This window comes from Andrographis paniculata, unplaced genomic scaffold (assembly GCF_009805555.1).
Source record: "Andrographis paniculata isolate CXL003 unplaced genomic scaffold, ASM980555v1 Contig82END, whole genome shotgun sequence".
Taxonomy (NCBI): Eukaryota; Viridiplantae; Streptophyta; class Magnoliopsida; order Lamiales; family Acanthaceae; genus Andrographis; species Andrographis paniculata.
Window position 1 is genome coordinate 289,231 of NW_026137620.1, and position 27,344 is coordinate 316,574.

Consider the following 27,344-nt stretch of genomic DNA (forward strand, 5'->3'; position numbering starts at 1 on the left):
AATATTATTCATCTAAAAATTCGTGCGAAAGTAAATGTTCACCCTGAGACTGAGTGAGGGAGTATGATATTAACGACTTTTATTAATATTATTATGTTAAAGCCGAGACTCCTTCGTCCGTGAAAGCAAAAGGAGCAGTCAAGATCGATGGCCCGTCAAGCCTCGAAACTAATCGGCGACTTGTCGCGGCGCCTCCTGCAGGTGCAGCAGCGCCGGAGTTTCGGATCGCCGCCTCCTGCGCCGGCCGTCTTCGTCGACAAGAACACGCGCGTGATTTGCCAAGGGATCACCGGAAAGAATGGCACTTTTCACACGGAGCAGGCCATCGAATACGGTACCAAAATGGTATTATATCTCACCACTCACTGCCATCACTGCGTTTCATTTTTAATTTTTGGTTTTGTTTTTCTGCGCCTCATTGCATCGTTTTTATGCGCGAATTTGTTCGCGAGGTGGATTGTTTGCAAGGAGATCGGTGAAATTTTAGTTTGAGAATTGAAGACGAGAGCCATTCACTGATAGGCGAAATCATTTCGTTATTCTTCTTTGCTCGTAGAAATGAAACTGTAGTTAGGCTACTGATCTCGAATCGGTTGACGTGAACGTTCCTTGAATATACGTGTTTTGCTCGATTGTGCTGGAGCTCCATTAAAATCAGTTCGATGGAAAATGTAACAGAATTTTGTTAAAGTTAAGTGAATCAAAGCTTGGTCTGGTTGATGTAAAATTACTCACATATGTATAATCATATCTCAAAATTTTCATTCCAACAAATTTCAATTTCAACCCAATCAAGCTGAAGAGCATCTATAGAAGATCAATGAATATTCATATGATTTCAAGTCTAACTGCATTTTTAACTTGATTGTTTATACAGTAATTTGCCAGCTTTTTCACCATATCTTGCATGCACAGGTTGGAGGAGTTACTCCAGGAAAAGGTGGATCAGAGCATTTGGGACTCCCTGTTTTCAATTCTGTGGCAGAAGCGAAAGCCGAAGCAAAAGCAAATGCATCTGTGATCTATGTTCCTCCACCCTTTGCTGCTAAAGCCATCATGGAGTCTTTGGAGGCTGAACTAGATCTGGTGGTTTGCATCACTGAGGGAATACCTCAGCACGACATGGTAAACACGTGCTAAAATGTATCACTCGCTTGCAGTTTTCTTCGTTAAGATTTTTTGCGATTCATCAATGAATGAGATGATAATGGGATTTGTGTATGCGGTATGATTTTAGTTTTAAAAACAACCTTTTGCCTTTATTTTACAAATAAAAGAGAATGTTTGTTATATCTAGTTAAGCTAACAATCATACAAAATTTATTTTTACATATGATAATTCAGATGAATCTTTGAAACCTTTTAATTTCTCTGATTGAAGTTGGATATGGCCCTAGATTAATTAATGGATACACACGATCTTAATTGCTTCATTTGAAAGTAAGACCAGTACTTATTTATTATTTTTATTGATATTTTCTCAAATTATGACTGAAATGTGAGTGCTCTTTGAATAATTCAATGATTGTAAATGCTTGTGCTACAAGCAGGTATCTATGCGTCGATTTTAAGTGTGAATTGAGAATGAATTGTGTCTGTTGTAAAACCTGGACTTTTTGATTCGCTTTAAACTTTTCGGGTGATTTCAAACTTTTCAATCCATTCTACAAAATTGTGGCGATCCCCCTTTATCCTACTTATTAAAGATCTGCAGTTATTTACATACTACCTTATCTATATTGACAACTCCATCATTGAATGTTCTGGTCTCAATTTCAGGTCCGTGTGAAGGCTGCTCTTAATAAGCAGTCAAAAACACGACTCATCGGTCCTAATTGTCCTGGCATTATCAAACCTGGGGAGTGTAAAATTGGAATAATGCCTGGATACATTCACAAGCCAGGACGTATTGGAATTGTTTCTCGATCTGGTACATTGACTTACGAAGCGGTGAGACATCATGTTATACCATTTATGACTCTCAAAGGCATTATTTTATTTACAACCAAAAGTGATACCATGCATGTGTTTTACCTTTTTCATGTTACAGAAAATTTTTAGAATACAAATGGAAAACTATATTCTCTGTATAAAGTTATTTATGATAGCATAATTGGTGATAATCATGGTAAAGAGCAACTATTGCATTCTAGGCATGGAAGACTTATTCAATCATTTCAATGTTTTGTTAATTTTGGATTTCATTAAGCTCATTAAGGTAAAGTGGGGACAAACATGTCATGAGGGGTGATGTTGTTCTTTATATCTGATAAATATGGATCTAAGATTATACCTACTTATTGATACTCTTTTCTATAAATGTTCGAGCTTTTCTACTTCTTCTCATGGTCTATCTAGTCTGCTTATTGACACTATCCTAATAGCTTTGTTAATTGTGTGTTCGTTAGGTTTTCCAAACAACTGCTGTCGGCCTTGGACAGTCAACGTGCGTGGGCATTGGTGGGGATCCATTCAATGGGACAAATTTTGTGGATTGCATGGAAAAATTTCTTGTAGATCCACAAACAGAAGGTAAAGCCCGTCAGAATTCTTTTCGTACCTCTTTTTCTATGCCCCTGTATCTGGAATTCTGGATTGACAGCGTACTGATTTATGTTTTTTCTTACTTTTGCCATTCTCCTTTCACATCTGCAGTTTCTATCTCTGATGTTCGATTATCATTTAATGCACAATTTCCCATTGTATGTGTAAAAATATAACAAACCTCGTATCATTGATTGTTTGAAGTTTCCAAGGATTGGCTTTTTACTAAGCAGTTTTTACATGAACTTTGTGCAACTATTATCCAATCAGCAAGACAGAGAAAAGACTTCTTGTTATTCTTGTTAAATTTCGAAAATTTGTTATTTATAATATCTTTTTCAGTATATGCATGCTTTATAGTTTACTCCTATCCGCATTAAATATATCCTTTTCCACATTTCAGGCATCGTTCTCATCGGTGAGATAGGTGGCACTGCAGAAGAGGACGCCGCCGCCCTCATAAAGGTATAGTTACCCATACAATTAATATGAAAAGTTCTCTTTTCCTCAGTGTCGATAGATCAGTGTCTAATTGAGAAAGTTGTGAGATATTCTTGTAGAAATACAAAGGATATAGTAGCCTTATATTTTGCCCTCACTCAGATGCCGGTAGTCACTGCCACTGGTGTTCCTGGTGGCTCCGTAAAGTTATCCAAATCTTGATGTTACAACACATATTGCACCAGATTAAACCGGGCAATAGTTTTAGATGACTCTCTTCGACACTGTACCTCATTTTGTTTTAATTCTCTGAAATGTTTAGGCTATTTAATTTTATTGTGATGTTTCTCACTTAGTACTTGCTGATAAATGAATTATACTCCTATTTTTTCATCCATGTGACAGGCAAGTGGGACTAACAAGCCGATCGTTGCTTTTATTGCCGGACTTACTGCACCACCAGGTCGAAGAATGGGCCATGCAGGAGGTATTCTATTTCCTAAACTTTCACCAATTTACAAAAATTATTCATACGTTAATTGTCTGATATCATTCCTAACAAAAATTACAATATACACAAAATTTATAAAGCCTCTTTCTGTTTCTTTTCCGGACACATATTGCCATAAAATGACATTGCTTTGCTGCACATCTGCGATAAAACAGTTGTATATTTCTCATTTTATCCACATTTTCATTTCCTTGCATCCGATTTATGTCCATATCATGTCTAAGAAACATCTTGGCGAATTATTCAAATTCGTTTATTTAGTGATTACTATAACATTTCTGGCATTTGGAAGTTTTGGAGATTTCGAAAATTTTAGAAATGGTAAATTTGGCGTGATCTTTGAAAAAGTTACTGTCGATGAATAGTGCCAAAAGTTTCAAAAATGTCTATTTAATGTGATGCTCTTCTACCATTTCACATCTATTTACATACACACAATTAACCGAATTTTCCATCCCGACTTTGCAGCTATTGTGTCGGGCGGGAAAGGCACTGCGCAGGACAAGATCAAGACGCTACGAGAAGCTGGGGTCACCGTGGTCGAGTCTCCTGCCAAGATAGGCACTGCCATGCTCGAAGTATTCAAACAGAGGGGCCTTGCTTGAGCAGCAGCCGTCGAGCTTTCTTCCAATAATAATTTTTTGCCGTGAGAATCAGATCGATGATCCATTTGTCCAATCCCGAGTCGGCTTGGGTCGGTTCGAGTTAGAGTTGAGTTGCAATAAAGGAGGCATAACAAACCTGTTGTAACTGGATTTTCTCTCTGGGAAAATGATGTTTGCAGCTTCTTGGGAGGACTCATAAATTTCTATATTAAGATAGGAACGCTTTATTGTTTCCACACCTTACCTTGTTTGCAATGGACAAAAGGTTTACATTGCTATTGAATATCCCATTCCAAATTTGAAATATCTTCTTTTTTTTTATATATATATTATATTGTACCCATGATTCAAAAATTTTATTATTTCTAATTTTAAAATTTAAATTTCAAACCTATATAGACAATTTGTTCACCGAATTAATTTTTCTTATAAGATTTTCAAAATATGTAATATTTATATTTTTTTTCTTCCAAATATTGATAATTAATATAAAAAACTCTCTCAGCCGGCTACGGTGTTTTTTACTGTAAATATAGAAATTGAAAAGGAGTATAATTAATAATACATTAACAAAAATATTATTGTATAATATAAATAATTTTAAATTAAAATAAAAATAATTGATTAGTCTACAAATTTTAAAATAAGATTAGATGTATAATTCTTTTTTTTTAAAAAAAAAGTGAGAAATCAAGAAAATATTACTTTTTATATTATCAATATATTTGTATTTCACATTAAGGGTGTGTTTGTTTGACAATTGGATTTTAAATTAACTGTTCATCCCATTTTTTCTCCCAAAAAAATATCAAATCAAACACTATTTTTTATTTTTAATATTATACTAAAAATCAATTTTACAAATACTTGTTTATATCACATTATACAACTATTTAAATTCAAATTTTTTACTATATAAATTTCAACTCAAAATCCAAACCCCCAAACAAATACACCCTTAAAATTTCAAGCTAAATCACTAAACAAACAAATATCAATATGTAAACCGTTGTTAAAAATATTAATCACCATTAATAAAAAGAATTAAGGAAAAAAAACAAAGAAGAAAATTTTCCAAAATTTTCAACATATTCGTCAAATTTGAAATTTGAATAAGTAAATAAAAACGGATAGAAAATATCAGAGACCGAACAGAGATAATCTGAAAAGTGAAGGGCCTAACTGTAATTTACCGTTCTAAGTAGAATCTGGAAGCCCCTGGACGACGAAGAAGCTCCAGCTGTCGGGAGAAGAAGCAAATAGAACACTCTAGACTCATCGATTGCTATATATATTCGTCATCTTCACCACGCGTTGAAGAACGCATTTCGGAGTTGAATCGAAGCAAGCGAGCGGTTTTCTGTGGAATTTCTTCTTCTTTTGCGTAGATTTGTTGAGAGTGAGTTTTCTGATCGATTTGTTGTCGAGTTGATGGCTGGAAAGGGCGAAGGACCGGCGATCGGAATTGATTTGGGGACGACATACTCGTGCGTCGGAGTATGGCAACATGACCGCGTGGAGATCATCGCCAATGATCAGGGTAACCGCACGACGCCGTCGTACGTCGGATTCACCGACACCGAGCGTCTCATTGGCGATGCGGCGAAGAATCAGGTCGCCATGAATCCTACCAACACCGTCTTCGGTAAGGAGTTAGCTCCAGTTTATTTTTAATTTTGTTTATTAATTTTTTTTTTATTTATTATTATTATTTTTTTATGTTGCTGTTGGTGTGATATTGATTGAGTTTGGCCTTGTAGTTATCGTGTGATTCGTTTCTACTGTTTATGGGATTGGTTTGAGGATTTGTTGTGGTATTTGTTCTGTTTCACGGTTGATTTCGTTTCTAGAATAAGAACACTGTAGCTGCCTGCTAAAATTAGGGATTCGATTCATCTTGTTGGAGAAGAACGAACAAATATGTTGATTAATCCTTAGTTGGCGATGAATTGGTTGTTATGAACATATGATCATTTCGATGATGTTCAACTGTTTGTTTTATGTCACACAGATGCGAAGCGGCTGATCGGACGGCGATTCAGCGATCCGTCAGTCCAAGCCGACATGAAGCTATGGCCGTTCAAGGTCATCCCCGGCCCCGGTGACAAGCCGATGATCTGCGTCAACTATAAAGGAGAGGAGAAACAGTTCTCTGCGGAGGAGATTTCATCTATGGTCCTGACGAAGATGAAGGAGATCGCCGAGGCCTATCTCGGCGCCACCATAAAAAACGCCGTCGTCACAGTTCCGGCGTACTTCAACGACTCTCAGCGCCAAGCCACCAAGGACGCCGGCGTCATCTCCGGCCTAAACGTCATGCGAATCATCAACGAACCTACCGCCGCCGCCATAGCCTACGGTCTCGACAAAAAAGCCGGCACCGCCGGCGAGAAGAACGTCCTGATCTTCGACCTCGGCGGCGGCACGTTCGATGTCTCTCTCCTCACCATAGAAGAAGGCATCTTCGAAGTGAAAGCCACCGCCGGCGACACTCACCTCGGCGGCGAGGATTTCGACAACCGTATGGTGAATCACTTCGTCCAGGAATTCAAGCGGAAGAACAAAAAGGACATCAGCGGCAACCCTAGAGCTCTCCGCCGATTAAGAACCGCCTGTGAAAGAGCAAAGCGAACTCTCTCCTCCACCGCCCAAACCACCATTGAAATCGATTCTCTCTACGAAGGTATCGACTTCTACTCCACCATTACCAGAGCCAGATTCGAAGAACTCAACATGGATCTCTTCCGAAAATGCATGGAACCAGTCGAGAAATGCTTGCGCGACGCAAAAATGGACAAATCCACCGTCCACGACGTCGTCCTCGTCGGCGGCTCGACGAGAATCCCCAAAGTGCAACAACTGTTACAGGACTTCTTCAACGGCAAGGAGCTCTGCAAGAGCATCAACCCCGACGAGGCCGTTGCGTACGGCGCCGCCGTCCAGGCCGCCATTTTAAGCGGCGAAGGTAACGAGAAGGTCCAGGACCTCCTCCTCCTCGACGTCACCCCCCTTTCCCTCGGCCTCGAAACCGCCGGCGGCGTCATGACCGTTCTAATTCCGAGGAACACCACAATTCCGACGAAGAAGGAGCAAGTCTTCTCCACCTACTCCGACAACCAGCCCGGCGTCCTCATCCAAGTCTACGAAGGAGAACGCACACGAACACGCGACAACAACCTGCTCGGAAAATTCGAGCTCACCGGAATCCCGCCGGCGCCGAGGGGCGTCCCGCAAATCAACGTGTGCTTCGACATCGACGCGAACGGGATTCTAAACGTGTCGGCGGAGGACAAGACGACGGGGCAGAAGAACAAGATAACAATCACGAACGACAAGGGGCGGCTGTCGAAGGAGGAGATCGAAAAAATGGTGCAGGAGGCGGAGAAGTACAAGGCGGAGGACGAAGAGCACAAGAAGAAGGTGGAGGCGAAGAACGCGTTGGAGAACTACGCGTACAACATGAGGAACACCATTAAGGACGACAAGATCGCGTCGAAGCTGACGGCGGCGGACAAGAAGAAGATCGAGGATTCGATCGAGGAGGCGATTCAGTGGCTGGATGGGAACCAGCTTGCGGAGGCGGATGAGTTTGAGGATAAAATGAAGGAGCTTGAGAGCATTTGCAACCCCATTATTGCTAAGATGTATCAGGGCGGCGGCGATGCGGCCGGGATGGATGAGGATGGCCCGGCTCATGGCGGCGGCGCAGCCGCCGGTGGCAGCGGCGCTGGACCTAAGATTGAGGAGGTGGATTAAGGAGTTTTAAGTAAGTATTGCTGGATGATTGAAGTTTGGGGTGTGTTTTGGTATTTTTGATTTTGGAAGGACGGATTTGATGATGATGGTAATATGGTATGGTTTATGAAGTAGCTCTTTTGATGGTATTAAATAAAATATAATGCTTTCCCCAATATTTCAATTTCTAATTCTCGGAATTTTCTGGTTGGGCTTTAGCGAGGCCTATTCTATTAATATATAAATCTTGCTAGATTTTTTTTGAATTGTTTGCATAATTTATACCTAGTTTGTTTATTATTATTATTTTAATCAATTTTTTTTGTACATCTAATTTATTTATTTTTATCTACTTATTGTTATATTTTTTAATATGCTAATATTTTGTATCCGTACACCATTGAGAACATTCTCTGTGAAAGTTTTTATATCTCTAATTTATATTTTACTTTACTCTTATATACTTGTCTTTCTATTCTTCCTCTTTTTATATATATCTTACTACTATTGGTTGCCCTCTCTCCCTCCCTCTTTACGTACTTCTTTTTGTATTTGGAGTAGATATGAAGTGGTGGTAAAACACTATCCACATTTCCACACACCCTAAAAAAGCCAAGATCAGCAATTTCCTCTCCCTCCTCCTTTCTCCACCAAATATCTCCTCCTCCTCCTCCTCCTCCTTCTACCTACCCCCAATCTTCCTTCATCTACAAACACACACACACACCCACATGTATGTGTGAAAGAAGGATGAAATCCTTGAGTGGAGTTGGTCTTGGCTTAAGCCTAGTGTTTGGGTGTCTCCTATTAGCTCTCATTGCTGAAATCTACTACCTCCTTTGGTGCAAGACCAAAACCATCCACTCCACCCCCCACTCCCACTCACACCCCCACCCACCCCCCAACATAATCCCCCAAATCCTCACTACCTGCTGCACACCCACCCCCCTCCGCCTCTGCTCCTCCACCCCACTTGTCCATCACCCATCCAAGACCAAGCCACCGCCCAACCCCATTGGAACCCTCCCAAGATTCCTCTTCACCATCACTGAAGAAACCATTGAAGACTTGGAGGAAATTTCTGATCAAGAATATGGATTCCCATTTCATGTGGTGAGAAGAAAACAACAGCCCACTACCCATTTGGCTGATCTTCTTCAAGTCTTGGAATTGGATACCCCCACCCCATTCCTCACCCCCATTGGCTCCCCTGCACCTAATTACTACACCCCACCATTGACACCCACAGTTTGGATTAACAACAACAATGGTGATCATCAAAGATTAGGGCAGTTTTTTCAGGTAGCAGAAAAGGAAAGGGAAAGGGATGCAGCTTTCAATAGGATGAGGGCTTCCCCACCCCCTACATTCAAGTTCTTGAGAGATGCTGAGGACAAAATGATTCAGAGAAAGAAATTGATGGAGGAACAAAATGGAGGAGGAGATAGAGATAACATTTGGATTTAACAGTGGGGGTGAGTTAACTTATTAATTAATTAATTGCAAGATGAGTTTTTTTTTGGTTAATTTTCTTGTCTTGTGTTTTACCACTTGTTGTATAAATGTGGCTAAATTTGACCACTTTGATGTTTCTTTTTGGAGGGTTTCTCATTGACTAGTAATATTAGTGGCTAATTTTTCATTGCAATTTTATTTTTGCTCATTTTATTACTCTTCTTGATTCTCTTTGCTGTTTCAGATATGTTTATGGGTGATTATATAGTGTATAGTTTTGAGAATCAATCTTAATAGTCTGATGAATATGTAGCAAACAGACAAGATCCAATTTTTACAATAATTTTTTTTTTTTTTCCAATTTTTTCAATTTTCGATTGTATCCGGTGCACACCCTATTTGGCCATAATTTGCTTAGAATAACTCACATATTTTTGTCTATTTTTGGGTAATTTTCATATATTTGACTTATATTTATGTTTCAAATCAAAGAGATTCCTCTTGACTGAACCTTTCATTTGTATATAGTAATTATTGAACACTCATATATGCATGTTCATTATTTTACCCCAATAATGCTTGAATCAAAACCACAAAAAACACAATAAAAGACAAACCATAGTATGCAATTTTGAAATAGGTTAAATTATAATTTTAAAAAGCAAAGAATTTTATGGAAGTCTGAGAAATATTCTCAAACAACTATTATTATTATTATTATTGAAAGAATATGAATGGATGCTTTTAACAGTGGGAAGGGTGATGTTGGCTGTTTCAAAAAGAACAAAGAGGGTGGTTTCCCGTGACACAATTTACCTTCTGTCATGGCCAAACGCGCCCTAATAATTGTTGCCTTTCTTTTAACATTTACCGACCCAAAAACAGAAAATGTAATATTTAAAACAATAATAACTTTCAATACAGTAGCTTTTGTTCACTTTTGGAAATACCAGAACACCCGGAACAAATACAACACATATTTTAAATAAAAACTGGTACTATTTTAAAATAATTAAAAATGAATACATATTTCTTTGAATTACAAAATCAATACTTTTATTATATTTTAAATAAATACTGCATTAATTAATAAGAAAATAAAAACGAATAAACAGATAACACATTTTTTTTTATTCCAAACTAACATATTTAAATGCGCATTGTATTAAAAGAAAACTTATATTGTATATGTGCTGTACGATTTTTTATTTTTTTTAAAAAAAATATTTATTTATTTTGTGCTGATATCAACACAAAACTATATCATATATTGTATTTACCATAAATCACGCTAAAATATTTATTTGTGCAAGAACCATATTTTACTAAATCATAAACACTCAAATCACAACGGCAAATCCAATTTCTCTTTTAACTACTGTTAGATACAAACGCCAGAAATATAACACCACCTCATTTAAAGCATACCAGCATTATTCGATACGATTCGAAAAAACTAAACCCGAAAACAGAATCAAAACAATAATAATCCAAATAATATTCAAGGTAATAGATCATAACTTGACAATTAATTTATATCAATGGAAATTGAAATCATACCTGGAACACAAGAAATGCACAAATTGAATGTGTAGAGAGGATTAGGGAAGAGTTAAGAGCCCGACGGCAGCAGCATCGGTTAAACCGAGTTCGAAATGTACAGACTGGAGGCTCGGTTCATTAAGAAGACTGAAAGCGCAGAGCCCGTAATAGGAGTGGTAAAGGTCGGGAAATAATCCCGGGAATTTACTGAAACCGCCGTACTGAAACAACATAACACGATATAGTGAGAATATATCATAGACTCAAATATGACCCCGTATTTCGATTTTCTGAGGATAATAAAAGCACCTTAGATTGACAAGTTAACAAATATCCGCGTAATGCTCGCTCGTTGATGAATTTATCTGCTCGTAGGATTCTTAAGACTCCTCCAATCCTGCAGATGTAAAAAAGTTCTCTTTGAAGTCGTCATTATAGAAATATAATTTTTTTTTCTCACCAAATATATTACATTTAATCACACTATTAAATCCAAAACTAAAATAAAAACACCAAAAAGAGCATGCCTAACTAGTCGAGAAATGGATATATGTATATATATTGTATGAAAACATACCAAAAGGCATAACAAGTATCGGATGGCTTGTTGGGTCTACCTTGAAAGCCACCATCTTGCGCTTGCCTCTGTAATGCAGATAAATGAAAGTAACAAAAAGATTCCATTACATGAAACAAAGAGACATCGATTAATTAGAGAGTGAGCTATTTGTTGACTAAACAAAAGATACATGCTCTTCGGAATGACATCTTTATGAGTTAATACAGTTCCGATGTTAGTGCTAACGCACAAATTTTACATGGAAACAAACATTCACAAAGCTACTGTTGTTGACTTTAGATATTAGAACAGATATATGTATATACATCGATAAACTCATGCATAAGTTTGTTTGATGGACACCGATGCATATTTACTGTAGATAATAACCATATAAACCAATTTTTATTCTACGTTTCTAGTAATATTATAGATCGAATTGCAGTCCCCAAAAATCGATGAGAAGGGTTTAACCTGCAAGCACCAATCCAGAAGCAATGGCACGTCGATGATGTGACAGGAAGTATCTTCAACGAGTGCATCCTCCTCCATGAATCCCATCAGTTTAAGAGATGCAACAGCACAGTAAGTGGCACCGCCTGCAACACTAAAACAATATCCATCCATAAGTGAATCACAAATCCGCAAATAGTTCCTACCCTCCAAGGATCAAGAACAGACAGCTTGAAACCAAATAAAAAAGCAACCAGAGTGCATTTCATTGCCCACTTTTTGCACCGAGGGGAGCTGTATATTGCTCAACGAAATTTTACATACAATGCTCATAAAGACAGGAATGCGGATGTACGGATATCCTGTGTGTAAAAATTAACATATGCTTCAAGCAATCTGGTTGGTGTCAATTTCTATTAAATTTTCAAAGGCGTGGTGGAAGAAAGAAGAATAGAATCATACGTAGAAGTTCAGAATTTAGTGGTGGAGATTTCAGAATTTTGAGATGATTCTGATTGTTGAAAATAGAACAAGTTCCAGCAGACTAGCAAGTGAATCTTGGCTGTTGCTAATGAGGATCGAAAACAATAGTTTGTTATAATAAAAATAGGATTCAGAGCCTTTGAAATAAACTGTGTGAGATAAGAACATAAGATTAATACGACAGAGTAATTATATATTGTACTCACCATGAGATTCTGAACCTGGAAGCAATCCAAAACCACCGTCGTACGACTGCAGGGACATTTTTAAGCATTATATTTTGTTCAACAATTGAACAGAACTTATATAGCTGCAATTTAAAGAGATGAGACATAACCAGGATGTTGAGTTTTTTAGATACTCTACCTGACAAGATACTATATAATCTTTAGCTTTTTCCCGATCCATACCATTCCAATTCTTTAAAATGGAGCAAATGGCCGCTGATACATTAACCAATTAAATGTTTTCTTGTCCAAACAGAAAGCAAAGCTTGAAATTTAATCAGAACTTTCGATAGTACCTGCACAAAACACGAAGCGAAGATCTCTCTCTCCACCAGTATGAATTGGCATAAAACTGAGACATCAAAGCCATAAGGAGTTACGTTGTTAACAAAGGCACCTGAACTGATGCAACTGGTACTCACAACCTATCATCACGGTTTGCCAGTAAGTGTCGAAATGCTATGTTATGTGCATCAAAGTTGGATACCATGAATTCCCAGATAAAATTTAAAGTTAATACAATAATTTTAGCTACATCATCGCAATTTGCAATTTTATATTAATATGCCCGAGCCCTCACAAGCACATTACCACATAAAAAACACAAGATTGCATCGGTCAAACGTAAAAGAATATAAAATTACTCTTAAGTTATAAAATGACAGCAACAAATGCAATGTAGAAGCAATCAACAAGTGAAGAATGACAAAGATCAAGACAAATATCATATGATCCAGAGCTAATGAAGTTCCTCAAATTTACCATAAAAAAAAAAAAAAAAAACACACATTCATGTATGAAACTATTAGACGCCAGGTCAGGATCACCAATGATATGGGTTGCTTTACATTTGTATTCGACTGAGAATCTATTTCTATTAGGGTAGTTGGTAATCAGTATCATCGTGTACAAAAGCGTACCACCTCCATGAAATGAACATCAACATTCTACAAAAAACATCATCATAAAAGAAACCATAGAAAATTAAGAAAATTAGAAATGACATACCATCCATTCGGCTGCTGGAGGCATTTCATTGATTTCAGTAGTAATTCAGAGTCAATTAACGATAAATCATAGCCAACAGTCTTTAGTATAGCCAAAGCACAATATGTGCTTGCCAGGTGACTGCCATTATGGATTGCTGCCTGAATTTATACAAACACCTAATAAAAACATCCCGGAATTGCTACAAGGAAGGAATAAACATTCATATGTTAAATGACATTAATTATGTACCCCATTGTTGTTAGATTGGTACTGGGAGCTTCTGGAACCATGAAATCCATAAAATTGCCCTGTTCAAATACAAATTCTCATGCTAGCATAAATCTCATCTTCTACACCATAGCAGTGACACAGGAAAACCGAAAAAACTTTGGAAAATAAACTACCTTACCCTTTTCCAATGTATCCTCATTTTTCGGACGAGCTTGTAGTGATAAAACCCAATTAATAACGACTTCTTTGTCCACCTATAATCAAAACATCATCACTCAATGGTGTATCTGTCAAGAACAGTAATTGCATTTCAATTCAAACCTGCTATAAATTATAGTTATGTCTCATGACTTGAAATGAAGATGATTTAGGTTAAAGACAACACAAGTATTCGGAAAAAGAATAAAAAAAAAAAAAAAAAAACTAAAATCTAAGCAATCTCTATTAATCAAATAATTGGAAGACTAACTGAATTTTGCTGCTTAATATCCTACACAAATCCTGTGAACCAGAAACTTGTTCAAACCCTAATTATCACCCTAATCAAACATCACCCGGATGTGCAAAGATTAACAATAAATTTCACCAATACACCAAAAACTTTCAGAAAATCCAATTCAAAACCGCGCATTAATTATAAAATTATATAAACAAAACCAACTCAGTACAGAATTTCAGAACAAAAAGCAGGAGGGGAAAAACGAGATCAGAATCGAGTGAAAAAATGAAATACTCGATGGAGAGCGCGTAGGATGTCGAGGCCAGATACAGTGAAGTAGGCGAGAGTGAGACGGTTGATCTCTTGATCCTCATACGGCGACGGCAACAGCTGATACATCATCTCCATAAACAATACGTGCCGATCTCTATCGAAACCCCGCGGCTCTGGATCGGCTTCCCGGCGCACTTGCTCCTCCTCCATAGTTAAAACCTCCGAAATTCAATTCGGGCAGAGTGGTCTGTGTCCTGAATCTGAGAGTACGAGAGCTGCTCTACCACGCCATTGCAGATTTCTTCTTTATATCGTCGACGAAGGTACGAAGTTCGCAGTTGAAACTTCGAATGCAAGGAAAAATATTCTCAAATATTATTTTATAAAATCACAATGTAATTTGAAACGTGGGAAAAATTTTTGTTCCAATATAATTAAAATTCATCAATTTTTATTCTAATATAAAATTTTATCAATTTTGATTTTAATATAATCAAAATCATCATTTTTTTTTATCTCAATATAACCAAAACTCATCATTCTTTTTTCAATATAAAATTAACTATCATTTTTTTGTCTCAATATAATCAAATTTTTTTTTTTTTTTCCACCGTCAACAAACCGACAAAAAATGTTGACGTGAAAAGAAATCAAACCTTATATTTATATTCGAAGAAATTGCACAATCTTGCAAGTCCATGTCAGCATTTTTTTTTATATGTTTTTGATTATATTGAGACAAAAAATGATAAGTTTTAGTTATATTGAGACTAAAATTAATAAAAAATTTATATTGGAAAAAGAATAATGAGTTTTAATTATATTAAGTAGAATTTTGATTATATTAGAACATAAAATTTTTATATTAAGACTAAAATCGATGAATTTTGGTTATATCGAAAGTAAGAACATCTTTTCCTATCAACTTTTGCCCTACTTTTTTGCATATACTAATATTCAATTTTAAAAATTTTGACAATGTTTGAATTTCACATTCTGCCGATTTTTTTACTATAATAATCCATATTTTCATTGTATAAAAATCAGAAGTGTGTTCTTTTCCTTTTTTATAAAGTTCATAAGAATTTACTTTATTCTTAAGAAAAAATTATTTTATAAAATATTATACTATTAAATAGCCGTGTAATTAATAATGAATTATAAATTTATAATTTTCTATTTCATACGTATTCGTTACTAAACTTATTTTTATATTATTTTATTATTTTTTATATAATTAAAATATTGATAATTTTAAAATAAATGTAATATATATAACTAAAAAAATAAAATATATATTTAAATATTTTAAAATTTATATCGCAATAAAAAATAGACATAGGTGTGTTTGTTTGGGGATTTGGATTTTAAGTTGGAATTTGAACAGTAAAAATTTTGAATTTGAGGTATGATATGATATAAATAGGTGTTTAATATGATATTTTGAATGTAAAATTAATTTTTAGTATAATATAAAAAATAAAAAATAGATGTTTGATTTGATATTTTTGGGGAAAAAAATGGGATGAAAAGTAATTTAAAATCCAATCCCCAAACAAACACACCAATGTATATTATTTTGTGAGAATAAAATTTTATATAATATAGTAAATAAAATTATTTTATAGAAGTACAAAATTTTGAATAGAAATAAAAATTCATTTTCTTATTGGAAAAAAATAAAAATGAAGAAGTTATGAGCATATAATATTTTACTCCCTCCCTCAAACTAAAAAGTATACATATTTATATTTTGGGACGTAAATAAATATTTTATTAAATATATATTTTTTCCCATAAATACCCCTATTTTATATCACATCATTACTTTTACACCAAAAAAACAAAAGGAAAAAATGTCAGAGCATCTCCAATCCAACGTCATTAATGGCGCTAGGTTGGCTTATCTGGAGTCGGTTGGAGAGACGCCAAATCCAACGCTACTTTTTGGGTTGCTAAAGTGCAACGCTAATTTTGGTGTTACACTTTATTATTTTTTTTTAATTTTTTTTATATTTAAAAAAAAATTATTTTAAATTATAAAAATAATTTTTTTTAAAATAATAGGAAAATTTGAATATTTGAAAAATAATACTGAAAAATGGCGTTATTGTTGGAGTAAAATTATTGTAGCAACGGCTAAAACTGATAAATGGAGTTAATGGGTTAGAAATGACCTCATTACACTACTTTTAACTACTCACCATAATTAAAATATTACTCTTTCTCCCACATTGAATGTCTCAGTTACCGTAGACACGAGAATTTAGAATAAGTATAATTAGTAGATAATTATGAATATATTCGTAAAAATAAATAACTTATAATATAATTATTATAAATTAAGATTAAGATAATTAATTAGTTTAATTAAAATTAAAAATTTTAAATTAAAAAATTTAAAATGAAATTAAAGTAAATGACATGAGATGTGGGACAAACATGGCAAGTGGGACAGAAAGAGTATTATTTCTTAAACACTTTGTCAAAAGTAATTTATTTACTTTGTGTGTGGACGGAAGAAGTATATTATATAATTAATTAAATTGATTTATATTTATTAAGTATATGTTAATTTAGCAAATTTTATCCAAAATGAAAAAAAATATTTAAACGTGCAACATTAAATACAAACCATATACTAATTCCCTGTGCACAAAAATACTAAACTAACAACTTGCATTTCCTTATTCTGCTAGTGTTTTTTTTTTCTAAAAAAATAATGTAGAACTCCGTATCACTATTTTTCGAAGACGCTCCAAACAAATCCTAGTCGGACTCAATAGTTTGCAAATTAATTACCATAAAAACAAGTTACACTAAGGCATCTCCAACCAAGCAACTTCATTTATGCCGTTATAATTCTAAAAATGCAATTATTACACTGATTTTACTCCAACCCACAACTCTATTTTTTATTCCAAAACTAATATTCTTCTTCAAATATTTCATCTTATATAGGAGTATTATTTTAAACCACTTTTTATATCTACAATTAATATTTTCTTTTTAAAAATTAAAAAAATTAATTAATTAATATACAATTTTATTTTATTTTTTTTTAAAAAAAACACAACACCATAAAAATGATGTTGCACGGTAGCAAACATCATTTTTGGTGAAAAAAATAACGCCCGATTGAAAACTGAGAACTCCATTTATGGGGCTGCAACGTCAAAATTGTAGTCCCGTTGGAGATGGCTTAACTTAAGCCATCCTTTACCGGACTATTTTCTACTAGTGTTTTGTGTATTGCTGTTGTTAGACAACCACATATTGCCACAAGTCATTTGATCTGAATATTTCTACATGAGAACTCCAAATATATTTATGAAATCACAACAAATATAAATCCTCATAAACATACCAAAAGTCTCAAAATTTTGCCTATGAAGGAGATGACGAATGAGTAGCTTAAACGAAAAAAGCCCCAACAAGATTGAGTAGTAGGAAGTCAGTACCTTCAAAAACTCCGACGCCGCCGCCTCTCGTCACTTTCGGCAAGATTACGAACAATAGAGACAGCTCTACGCACGCTCATATGCCGCTGAATTCCGAGACGTTCTTCAGGGCATCCTCCTCCATTCGAACGAGGTGTTTGCAGAAGGACTCGACATTGTGTGCCTCGTCTTTGAACGTAAATCTCAACTCCTTCCATCGATACTCATGAGAGCCAGCATCGCCGACTGAGTCCAAAACTTTTCCTAATACGTCGAATCCCTTCCTGTCTATGGAGAGAAGAAAAGCATCCTTTTGGGCAAAGAACAACGAATCAGCAAACAATCGTAGTATAAAGTCCTCTAGCCTTTACCGGAAGATGATCGTTGATTTTTAAAGTATGTTCAATGCGTACCTTAGCATGTTCTTTTAGGAAGGTGATGCAGAAAAGAACAAGGGCACGACGCCGCGTTTCACTCTGATTGATTCCGTCGATCAGAGCCGTTGAAAATGGAGCTAGAGAACAAAGATACAACGAGTCAGAAGAAAGTGTTACGGCTCCATTTAGACAGAGACTTTTGAAATTTTGAAAAAAAATTAAAACTAGTAAAAAAATTAGTATTTGATGTAATTTTTGTAAGTAAAAATATATATTTAATGAGATGCTTTTGAAAAAAATAAAGTTTATTATTGATGAATAGTGTCAAAACTCTAAAAGTGGATGGGTAAAAAGAGTCAGAGTAATTGGACAAAGAACGGAGCTAGAGAAGAAATATACAACAAAGTCAAAAGAAAGTGTTACAGCTTAGTTTAGTTAGAGGCTTTTGAAATTTTGAAAAAAATTTAAAGTAGTAATAATTAGTATTTAATGTGATATTTTGTGAGAAAAAACATATATATTAAATAGATGCTTTTGGAAAAAAAAAATTATTGTTGATGAATAGTGTCAAAAGCTCTAAAATTGAATGTGTAATAAAAGTCTTAGGAATTTGACGAAGAAAAAGTGCGATAGTGTTCGAAGGAAACAAGTCTTACTTAGAGGATCAGCTTTACACTTTTCGATGTCTTCAAGATTTACTTCATGAGTTCGACCACTTCCATCGAGGTACATGCACGAGCTGCATAGTTTAAAAACCCGTCAATAGTCGGTGTGTATCTCAAAAAATTTTTGAAACTGATGAACAAAAATTACTTTAACTTCACCAACGACTTCTTTAAAAATTATTCCGTCAAATATTGAATAAAATGTAGAAGGGTGTTGTTCTAAGATTCTAACCTTGGGTCGAACTTATACACGGCGTAATGTTCCTTGTCTGTGAGCAATTCTTTTAGATTTTCACTCCGAGAAGAAGAAGCATGTGACGATGAATTCAATATGCCTGAAACTGAATAGCTTAGCTCCTGAGTATTACTTAGGTCTGCTTGTAGGATTTCCTGAAGGCTTTCAGCCACTAAATTAACCTGCAAACGGATAAGAAATAACATTCGTATATTTCTCATTAGCTAATCAGTCGAGCATTCCATTGGCTTAGTACATAGTGGATGAACGAACCAACAATGATAACTGGAAAAGGTAATAACGCAAACAAATACGTCGTGGCAGTTTTGATAACTCAATTTTGAGGAGGTAAAGACTAATGTGGTTTTAGTACAAGATTTAGCTGTAAATATCACATAAGATGGCATGTAAATAATTCCGTCACAAAATAAGTCTTAATGGTTACAACAAAGACTAAGAAAAATGTAAATTAAGTGGGAATTTGGTAATATTGGGGATTTAAAAGTGACTGAAAAATATGCTCGAGGAAGATAGGAGGATGTCGGAAACTGGAAACTTGCATATTAGGCAAACTTCTAGTAGTGAAACACAATAAAAACCTATAACCTTTAAAGTATAATATCAAGAAGGAAAAAACCACGGCAACATATACAGTTTTAACCATTGGATACCTTCTCATCTTTAAGGCGCAAGACATCACCAACCAGAGCAACCCGAGTTGGTAGCTGTATAATGCATAGCAATTAATATGTTAAAGATTATTGTAGTGAAAAGATAACGAGACTATAGATTAGTTGTAACTGGAAGAGAACAAAAGCATACAATGACATCTAAACGACGAATATTATGTAAGTATCAAGGACTAACTTTATGTATGCAGAATCAGTTTTTTATTTTCTTTTTTTTTTTTTTTTTTTTTTGTTGTTATCATGGATTAAATGAGCAAATGAGTTAGGAAAGGGAAGGATACATAATAACAAAAGCACAATGGAAACGGAATTAAATAAAAGGAATGCATATAAAAGGTTTAAATAGTAAAGCATATATAATTTACTATAACCCGAACCTTGTTTATTGATTTAAGCAAATATGCAAGAGGCCCTGGAAATTGACTGCTAACAGCAAAAGAAGCACGTTCATCAATTATGGTATTCTGCAAGAGAAACAGAGAAGAAAGAAATAGATAATAGTCCGATCAACTATACAGTTAACAAACCATTACTTTTTGCTCGTTGCATAACAATTGCTAAAGATAATTACACTAAAACAACAAAAAGGTTAACAATCCAATGATATTTCAAACAAAATCCATCAAATTAAACATTTATAACAAAACAAACAATAATGCATTTGTTTGTCTTTGTATCTACGGTAAAATATTTTTTACCTCCAAGAAACATCACATCCAACACGTATTTTCTATTCAAAAAGTTGAAAACCAAAATTTAATTCAAAACTTTACAATTAGTACTTATTTTCCATTTAAACCATTCAAATTCCAAACACAAATAAAAACAGTGACTCGAGCTTCCAATAATCAACAAGAGTACGGCATTCCCTACCAAGTACCAATGCAGCTATTTCACAGGAATAGTTTTCAGATATTCGATATGAAAAAAAATCACAGAGCCAAATATCCATCTTATAAGATCAATTCAACATCAACATCAATGAACATCGCATTCCTATTAGATAATTTCATGTCAAATCATACAGAACATCATCATAAAACACAGCTCTCAAATCCATCTGCCTTACACAGAACATTTCAAGCGCAGAAATGTAATCACAACCAAACAGAAACAGAGGCATTTCCAGAAGGTACTTTACCACGTTATGCAACTCCTTCTCAGGCACCCAAATATAAGGCTTCCCTTTCTTCACAAAATACTTCACTTTTGATGAGTAAATCTCCTCTTTGCTGAATTCCGGAATGAATCAAAACCAAAATAACCACCAAAAAGAAAAGTACTAATTAATTAAATCCAAATTCATCTCACGCAACCTGCATACCTTCCGCGGGAATCAGCTTTAATGGTGTTGAGCTTCCCCTGCCAATTCGAAGCTAATATAGTCTGCAAATCCACATACATCAACACGTCAAACGCAAAACATCCTGAACGGAAACACGATTGGTAAACCATTTCCTACCCTGCACTTCTCGGATATTGTTAAGATGGATGATTTCCCCCTTCTCATCATCATTCGTAATCCCGAATGCTTCAGCTGAAGGGTTTTGGACATATCTTCGGGGGTGGGGGTTTAAGCTCCGGTTTTGGAACTGGGCAAAAATTATCGGGTCGGGTTCGGTTGCGGACCGTCCGGATCGGGTTATCATATTGCTCTAATGGGCCACCGGCACGAGCTCCCCTCCGCCTTGGGTAAATTCGATTATTGTATGGACCTAAATTGGCCCATTCTATTAATTTATGAAAAAATTTAATTATTATTATTGTTGTGTTTTTTTTTTTTTTTTTTTTTTGAAGGTATAATAACTATTTGTTGTAAATTTTAATTGAAAAGTTAGTGTTAAATATACTATGGGTACGTTTTTTCGAGGGTTTTCACAAAAATTCTGCTATTCATTCAAAAAAATATTAAATTAAACATATATTTTTTATTTTTTATATTATTTTAAAAATTAATTTTCATTCAAAATATTATATCAATCTATATTTATATCACATCGTATCACTATTTTAATTCAAATTTTTGACTATTTAAATCCTAACTCAAAATTCAAACCTCCAAACAAACACATTGAATTTTATAAATACTACAAATATAAAAGTATTTTTTTTTTTTTGTTTGATTGTGGAATTTAAAGGTTTGTTTGTTTTGTGTTTTGGTTGGAAGATAAAATATTTACGTGAGGTATAATAAATTGTATAGGTAATATAAAAATAATTAATATATATAATATATTAATTTTTTATTTTTTGACAGAAAGAACATAAGTTTCACTCTTAAGTTTAAATACTTTGGATCTAATGTTAGTGTGTTTGTTTGGAGGTTTGGATTTTAAGTTGGAATTTGAATAGTAAAAATTTTGAATTTGAATAGTTGTATGATGTGATATAAACAGGTGTTGATGTGATGTTTTGAATGTAAAATTGATTTTTAGTATAATATAAAAAATAAAAAATAGGTGTTTGATTTGATATTTTTTTGGGGAAAAAAATAGGATGAATAGTATAAATCCAATCCAATCCCCCAAACAAACACACCCTAAATATATATATATATGTGTGTGTTTATAATTATGAGGAATCAAAAATATTATTGTACAATGAGATTGGTTAATGTAAGGGTATGTTTCTTTAGATGAGTATTGAAAAAAAAAAAAAATTGATTTGAGTTTGTTATTAAAATAATGTATGATGAGATATTTTGGGAGAAGAAAAAATATATGTTTTAAAGAAATGTAGAGTCCAAATAGTAAAAATTTGAGGTTTTGGACAAAAAAAAACATATCCTGAGATTTATCAGCTTCAACTAACATATATTTTGGATTTGTTTGATTGTGATTTTAATAAAAATTTAAATTAGTATTTCATTTCAAAAAAATATATTATTTTTTTATATAAATGACACAATTTTATTATTATTACTTTATTTATTTTTTTGGATATATTGTAACATAACATTCCCACCATTTTAGGGTCAAAGCACGACAACATGACACCAATCCACGTTGTATTCTAACCATGGGCGATAATTATTATTCATTGACTTTCGATTAAGTCAATGTCAACCCTCGAGCCCATATATAAACTCATCCATTAAAGACACATTAATCACAGCCCAAACGTTAAGCCCTCTCTATTATTTCCACCAATAATTCATATTACAATAATTCTCCAAATTAACTAAATCTTAATTAAATGGCTCCGCCGCCAGCGCCGGCAACAACCCAAGTCGTATCGCCGGTAACTTCTTTGGTTGTAAGAATTCTAACCATAATTTGTCTCTTTGTATCGCTCGTCGTTCTTTTCACTGCCTCTGGATACGCCTCCAACCGATATTATTACGTCAAAGTTACTTTCAAGAATGTCAATGCATTCCGGTGAGTATAGATCTTGTTAGAATTTTACATATGAGGTAATTTTTCTTGTATGTAAAAATATTTTTGCCGTAAAATAATCGTATTAAATGAACATTTCATCTAAAACTTCTAGTTGGAAGGAATATACATAATACATATTTGTTTGGTTCTTATTTGAGTTTGTACTAAGTTTTTTTTGTTTGATAACACTACTTCAGACGATTTAATAAGTTTATATTTATTTTTTGTGTCCCTGTATTTAATATTAAAAATATTTTTATATTTATTTTTTTTTGTACAAATATCATTCTATTTATATCATAAGACACTAATAAAAATAATTTTTTTTATTTTTCTCTTGATTTGTACTACATTTATAATCATTAATATTCAAATATCGATAAAAAATAAAAAATAAAAAATAAATGTAAACTTTCAAAGTAGACAAAAGTAGTATTTGATATGATATTTTGTAACATAAAATACTAAATAGTACTCCCTCCGTCTAAATACAATAGTCTTGTTTACCATTTTTGTCCGTCCCAAAACAATAGTCTTATTTCCATAAATAATCATATCACCATAAAACTATCCTTATTTTTTTTTATTACATAATTGCTACTACTTGTTACATTAATACACTCACAAGGGCAAAAAAGTCTTTTATTCATACTTTTTACCGACTATCAATATAATATTAATATTTCTTAAATCTCATACCCAACTCAATTAAGACTATATTTATGGAACAGAGGGAGTATATTAAAATATATATATTGATAGTACAATTTTTATTTTTTTTTTTAAACAAAAAGCAAACAAATCCATTATTCAAACAATGTTTATTTTTGTTTATATTCATTTTTCACACATCAACAAAAATATATATATATATATATACATAAAATTATAAAATATTGAACAAACTCACTCTTTATACAAATGTTGCTCTAAAAATTTAATTATGAATTATAAAATATAAGAGTGAATTAATGAACTATGAGAAAATTTAAATAGTAGTACCAAACAATTATTTACTATGTATAAATAAATAAATATATATATATATAAATTCCGTGGAATTTTTATTAACGTGTATTAATGTATATTTGTAAATAAATATATCAGTGAAGAATATAAATAAAATAGTAAGTAAGAATTATTTACTATACATAAAAAAAAATATATTTTGTCCCAAAATATATATATATATATATATATTCTGTGGAATTTTTATTGACTTGTATTAATGTATATGCACACGCGCAGGTACTTATGTTCGGCTTTGGTGATCGGGTTGGTATATACATTGGCCCAGACTGGCTTAGCCGTGTATCAAATTATTACCGGCAGTAATTTTGGAGGAGATACTTTAATTTATTTTGAATTTTACGGTGACAAGGTAAATTTATAATTTTGTCAAACATAAATTAAATAGTAGGTGAGAAAAATTTATTTCGAAGCAAATTAATTATTTAAATTTTTTTGAACAGGCGTTATCATATTTATTGGCCACCGGCGGTGCTGCGGGACTTGGAATGACACAAGATGTCGAAGGAATAACGGATCGACTAGGACTCGACCGCTTTATAAACAAGGCCAATGCTTCTATTGCTCTTTGTTTACTTGGATTTGCATTTTCGATTTTATCTTCAATTTTTTCGTCTTTTAATCTTCCAAAAATGTCCGTAAAGGTACCATCGAGTGTTTAATTATATTATTATATGTGCGCTCTACGTTACGGGTAAAAATGTTTTTAAATTTTTTTGTAATCAATTGTTGTATTTTTCTAAACTCATTTGATTGTATTACTTCTTTTGTTGAATGTCTCGGAACAATTTATGTACTATTTAGTTTATTGTATTTTGTGGTCATGGCAATAACATTGAATTTTAATTTAGTAATTTTTTCTTTGTAGGTTTGATTTAAGTTTTTTTTTTTTTAAGAAGTAAATAAACAAATAAATATTTTTTAATTCAGTTGAAAAATATTAAAAAAAAAAAACAAAAAACATAACTATCTAAATAGACCGAAAAATAGTACTCTCTCCGTCCACGGATAAAGTATACATTTACTTTTGGCGCGGTGTTTAAGAAATAATAATATTTTAATTATAGTGGGTAGTTAAACGTAGTGTAATGACATTTTTGCATTTGTTTTTTGGGTATAAAAGTAATTATGTGATGAGTAAAGGTATTTGTGGAAAAAAAAAAGTGAGGTATTTAATGAAATATTTACTTTGTATTGGATGTCCAAAATAGAAATGTGTATACTTTCTAGCTGACCAATGGAGTAAATGATTAATTGGACAAAAGACTGTTTTAACGAGTGTGAATTCATAAAAGAATATTTTTTGTAACTTTTTTTTTAAAAAAAATTATAAATTATATATGATATTTTGTAATATCATATTTTAATACATTTAGGTGTGTTTGTTTGGGAATTGGATTTTAGGTACATTATTCATTTCATTTTTTCCCAAAAAATATCAAATTAAACACATATTTTTATTTTTTATATTATACTAAAAATCAATTTTACATTCAAAACATCACATCAATACATATTTATATTACATCATACAATTATTCAAATTCAAAATAATATACTTTTTAAAATTAAATATTTGAATAATAAATTTAATTTAATTTTCGTAAAATTTAAATAATATAATTTTTAAAATTATATTAGTTAAATAGTACAAAAAAGATAAAAAAAATATTGCAACATTATTTCTCTAAATATGTGAGAAAAATAAAAACAGATAAATAAAAATAATTTATTTTAATTCTCATTCTTTACTCAATTCATTTTCTCTCCAATTCCATCGGTCTACTCTCAAATTCAATTATCTATATCTACTCGCAATTTTATTATCTATATCAAACGTCCCTCTAGTATTGATTATTTGCACTTATTTTTTTTTTTTTAAATTGATATATTTTTATAAATTATTTTATAAGGGTGATTTGATTAAATCTTAATTAAAAATAAAAGTGAAGTTGAATTTCGATATATTTAAAGTATAATTCAACTCAATTTTTTTAAAATCTAAAGTCATCCAAATAAATGTCATCGTCCCAAAATTTAATTAGAGTTAAGAATTAATTAATGCTTCAGTTAATATGGTTGGCTAATTTCAACAAACTAATTAATGGCATATTAATTCCTTAATTAAATACATATACATTAGGCATTATTAATAATTAAATACAGCATTAATAATTTCATTACCGATATTTCCAATCTTACAATCATATATTAACTGCCGTATGGACTAAATGACAAATGTTTAATTATAACATGCTAATTTTACTTTATTTTAAGTCATGACTTTGATCAAAATATAAGCTTCAATTATATAAAAGTTGGATAAATTATATAACATTCCCTTGTGTGTTATTCCCTCTATCCCAGAAGTAAATATTTATTTATTTTTTTCGTGTAATTTTAGAAATATTAGTATTATATTGAGATATAATAGGCATAAAATATAAATTACTAAAATAACCTTATTAGTATGTATGAGTAATGACATTTGTGTAATATATTGTAAGTTGTAAGGGTATTTGTAATGTTAAATAGATAGTACAGTTACTAAAAAAAGAAATGGATATTTTGTTATGAGACGGACTAAAATGAAAAAATAGATACTTTGTTATGAGATGGAGAGAGTAGTAAAAATGCACAAAACAATCTGTGTTTTATTTATTGCGTGAGATTCCCCTTGTGTTAATGTAAATTTTGCACGAAACACTCTTCTTGTCCAAAACTGATATTTAGTTCTAAATAAATACATAAATTACGCAAGTTTTATATAAATAAAAAACGCAAAATATCTTAAATAATTTTTTTGCATTAAATAAATAAATAAATAATTTATTAATCCTTCATTTTATAGTTTTTGGAGACAAGTTGTTGTCTGATTTTTATAAATATTATAAAAAATAAATGATTGATCTATTATTTATTTATTTATTTTATTCAAAAATATTATTTAAGATATTTTATGTTTTTTATTTGTATAAAACTTACGTAATTTAGGTATTTATTTCAAACCAAACATCAGTTTTGGACAAATATGGTGTTTCATG

At 32.7% G+C, this 27,344-nt stretch overlaps 6 protein-coding genes across 7 annotated transcripts; 4 read left to right on the forward strand and 2 right to left on the reverse strand.

The window, feature by feature from the left end:
* Positions 1 to 89: 89 nt before the first annotated feature.
* Positions 90 to 4,392, forward strand: LOC127241514 (succinate--CoA ligase [ADP-forming] subunit alpha-2, mitochondrial-like). The gene is made up of 7 exons (XM_051260606.1): positions 90 to 345; positions 916 to 1,125; positions 1,780 to 1,950; positions 2,409 to 2,532; positions 2,948 to 3,009; positions 3,391 to 3,472; positions 3,965 to 4,392. The coding sequence occupies exons 1-7, from the start codon at positions 148 to 150 to the stop codon at positions 4,099 to 4,101; spliced, it is 984 nt and encodes a 327-aa protein (XP_051116563.1). The 5' UTR covers positions 90 to 147; the 3' UTR covers positions 4,102 to 4,392.
* A 1,016-nt stretch (positions 4,393 to 5,408) lies between these two features.
* LOC127241515 (heat shock cognate 70 kDa protein 2-like) lies at positions 5,409 to 8,012 on the forward strand. Its single transcript, XM_051260607.1, has 2 exons — positions 5,409 to 5,746; positions 6,113 to 8,012. Exons 1-2 carry the CDS (start codon positions 5,533 to 5,535, stop codon positions 7,855 to 7,857), a joined length of 1,959 nt encoding a protein of 652 aa, XP_051116564.1. The 5' UTR covers positions 5,409 to 5,532; the 3' UTR covers positions 7,858 to 8,012.
* Positions 8,013 to 8,152: 140 nt separating this feature from the next.
* Positions 8,153 to 12,830, forward strand: LOC127241518 (uncharacterized). Of its 2 annotated transcripts, none has more exons than XM_051260612.1 (2): positions 8,153 to 9,311; positions 12,812 to 12,830. In XM_051260612.1, exon 1 carries the CDS (start codon positions 8,572 to 8,574, stop codon positions 9,301 to 9,303), a length of 732 nt encoding a protein of 243 aa, XP_051116569.1. In that variant the 5' UTR covers positions 8,153 to 8,571; the 3' UTR covers positions 9,304 to 9,311; positions 12,812 to 12,830. The 2 variants fall into 2 exon arrangements, with proteins under 2 accessions (XP_051116569.1, XP_051116568.1); XM_051260611.1 differs by lacking the exon at positions 12,812 to 12,830 and adding an exon at positions 11,838 to 11,938.
* Positions 10,708 to 14,845, reverse strand: LOC127241516 (geranylgeranyl transferase type-1 subunit beta). The gene is made up of 11 exons (XM_051260609.1): positions 14,510 to 14,845; positions 13,955 to 14,030; positions 13,795 to 13,853; positions 13,564 to 13,703; positions 12,852 to 12,907; positions 12,695 to 12,771; positions 12,535 to 12,580; positions 11,867 to 11,991; positions 11,411 to 11,478; positions 11,143 to 11,230; positions 10,708 to 11,054 (listed from the first exon to the last, which is right to left on the reverse strand). Exons 1-11 carry the CDS (start codon positions 14,696 to 14,698, stop codon positions 10,893 to 10,895), a joined length of 1,086 nt encoding a protein of 361 aa, XP_051116566.1. The 5' UTR covers positions 14,699 to 14,845; the 3' UTR covers positions 10,708 to 10,892.
* Positions 14,846 to 17,728: 2,883 nt separating this feature from the next.
* Positions 17,729 to 21,450, reverse strand: LOC127241517 (uncharacterized). The gene is made up of 9 exons (XM_051260610.1): positions 21,357 to 21,450; positions 21,219 to 21,280; positions 21,036 to 21,126; positions 20,272 to 20,358; positions 19,877 to 19,930; positions 19,203 to 19,387; positions 18,962 to 19,044; positions 18,342 to 18,442; positions 17,729 to 18,238 (listed from the first exon to the last, which is right to left on the reverse strand). Exons 1-9 carry the CDS (start codon positions 21,447 to 21,449, stop codon positions 18,026 to 18,028), a joined length of 969 nt encoding a protein of 322 aa, XP_051116567.1. The 5' UTR covers position 21,450; the 3' UTR covers positions 17,729 to 18,025.
* Positions 21,451 to 23,010: 1,560 nt separating this feature from the next.
* On the forward strand, positions 23,011 to 25,104 carry LOC127241467 (CASP-like protein PIMP1). The gene is made up of 3 exons (XM_051260523.1): positions 23,011 to 23,271; positions 24,520 to 24,652; positions 24,744 to 25,104. The coding sequence occupies exons 1-3, from the start codon at positions 23,090 to 23,092 to the stop codon at positions 24,960 to 24,962; spliced, it is 534 nt and encodes a 177-aa protein (XP_051116480.1). The 5' UTR covers positions 23,011 to 23,089; the 3' UTR covers positions 24,963 to 25,104.
* The last annotated feature ends 2,240 nt before the right edge of the window (positions 25,105 to 27,344 follow it).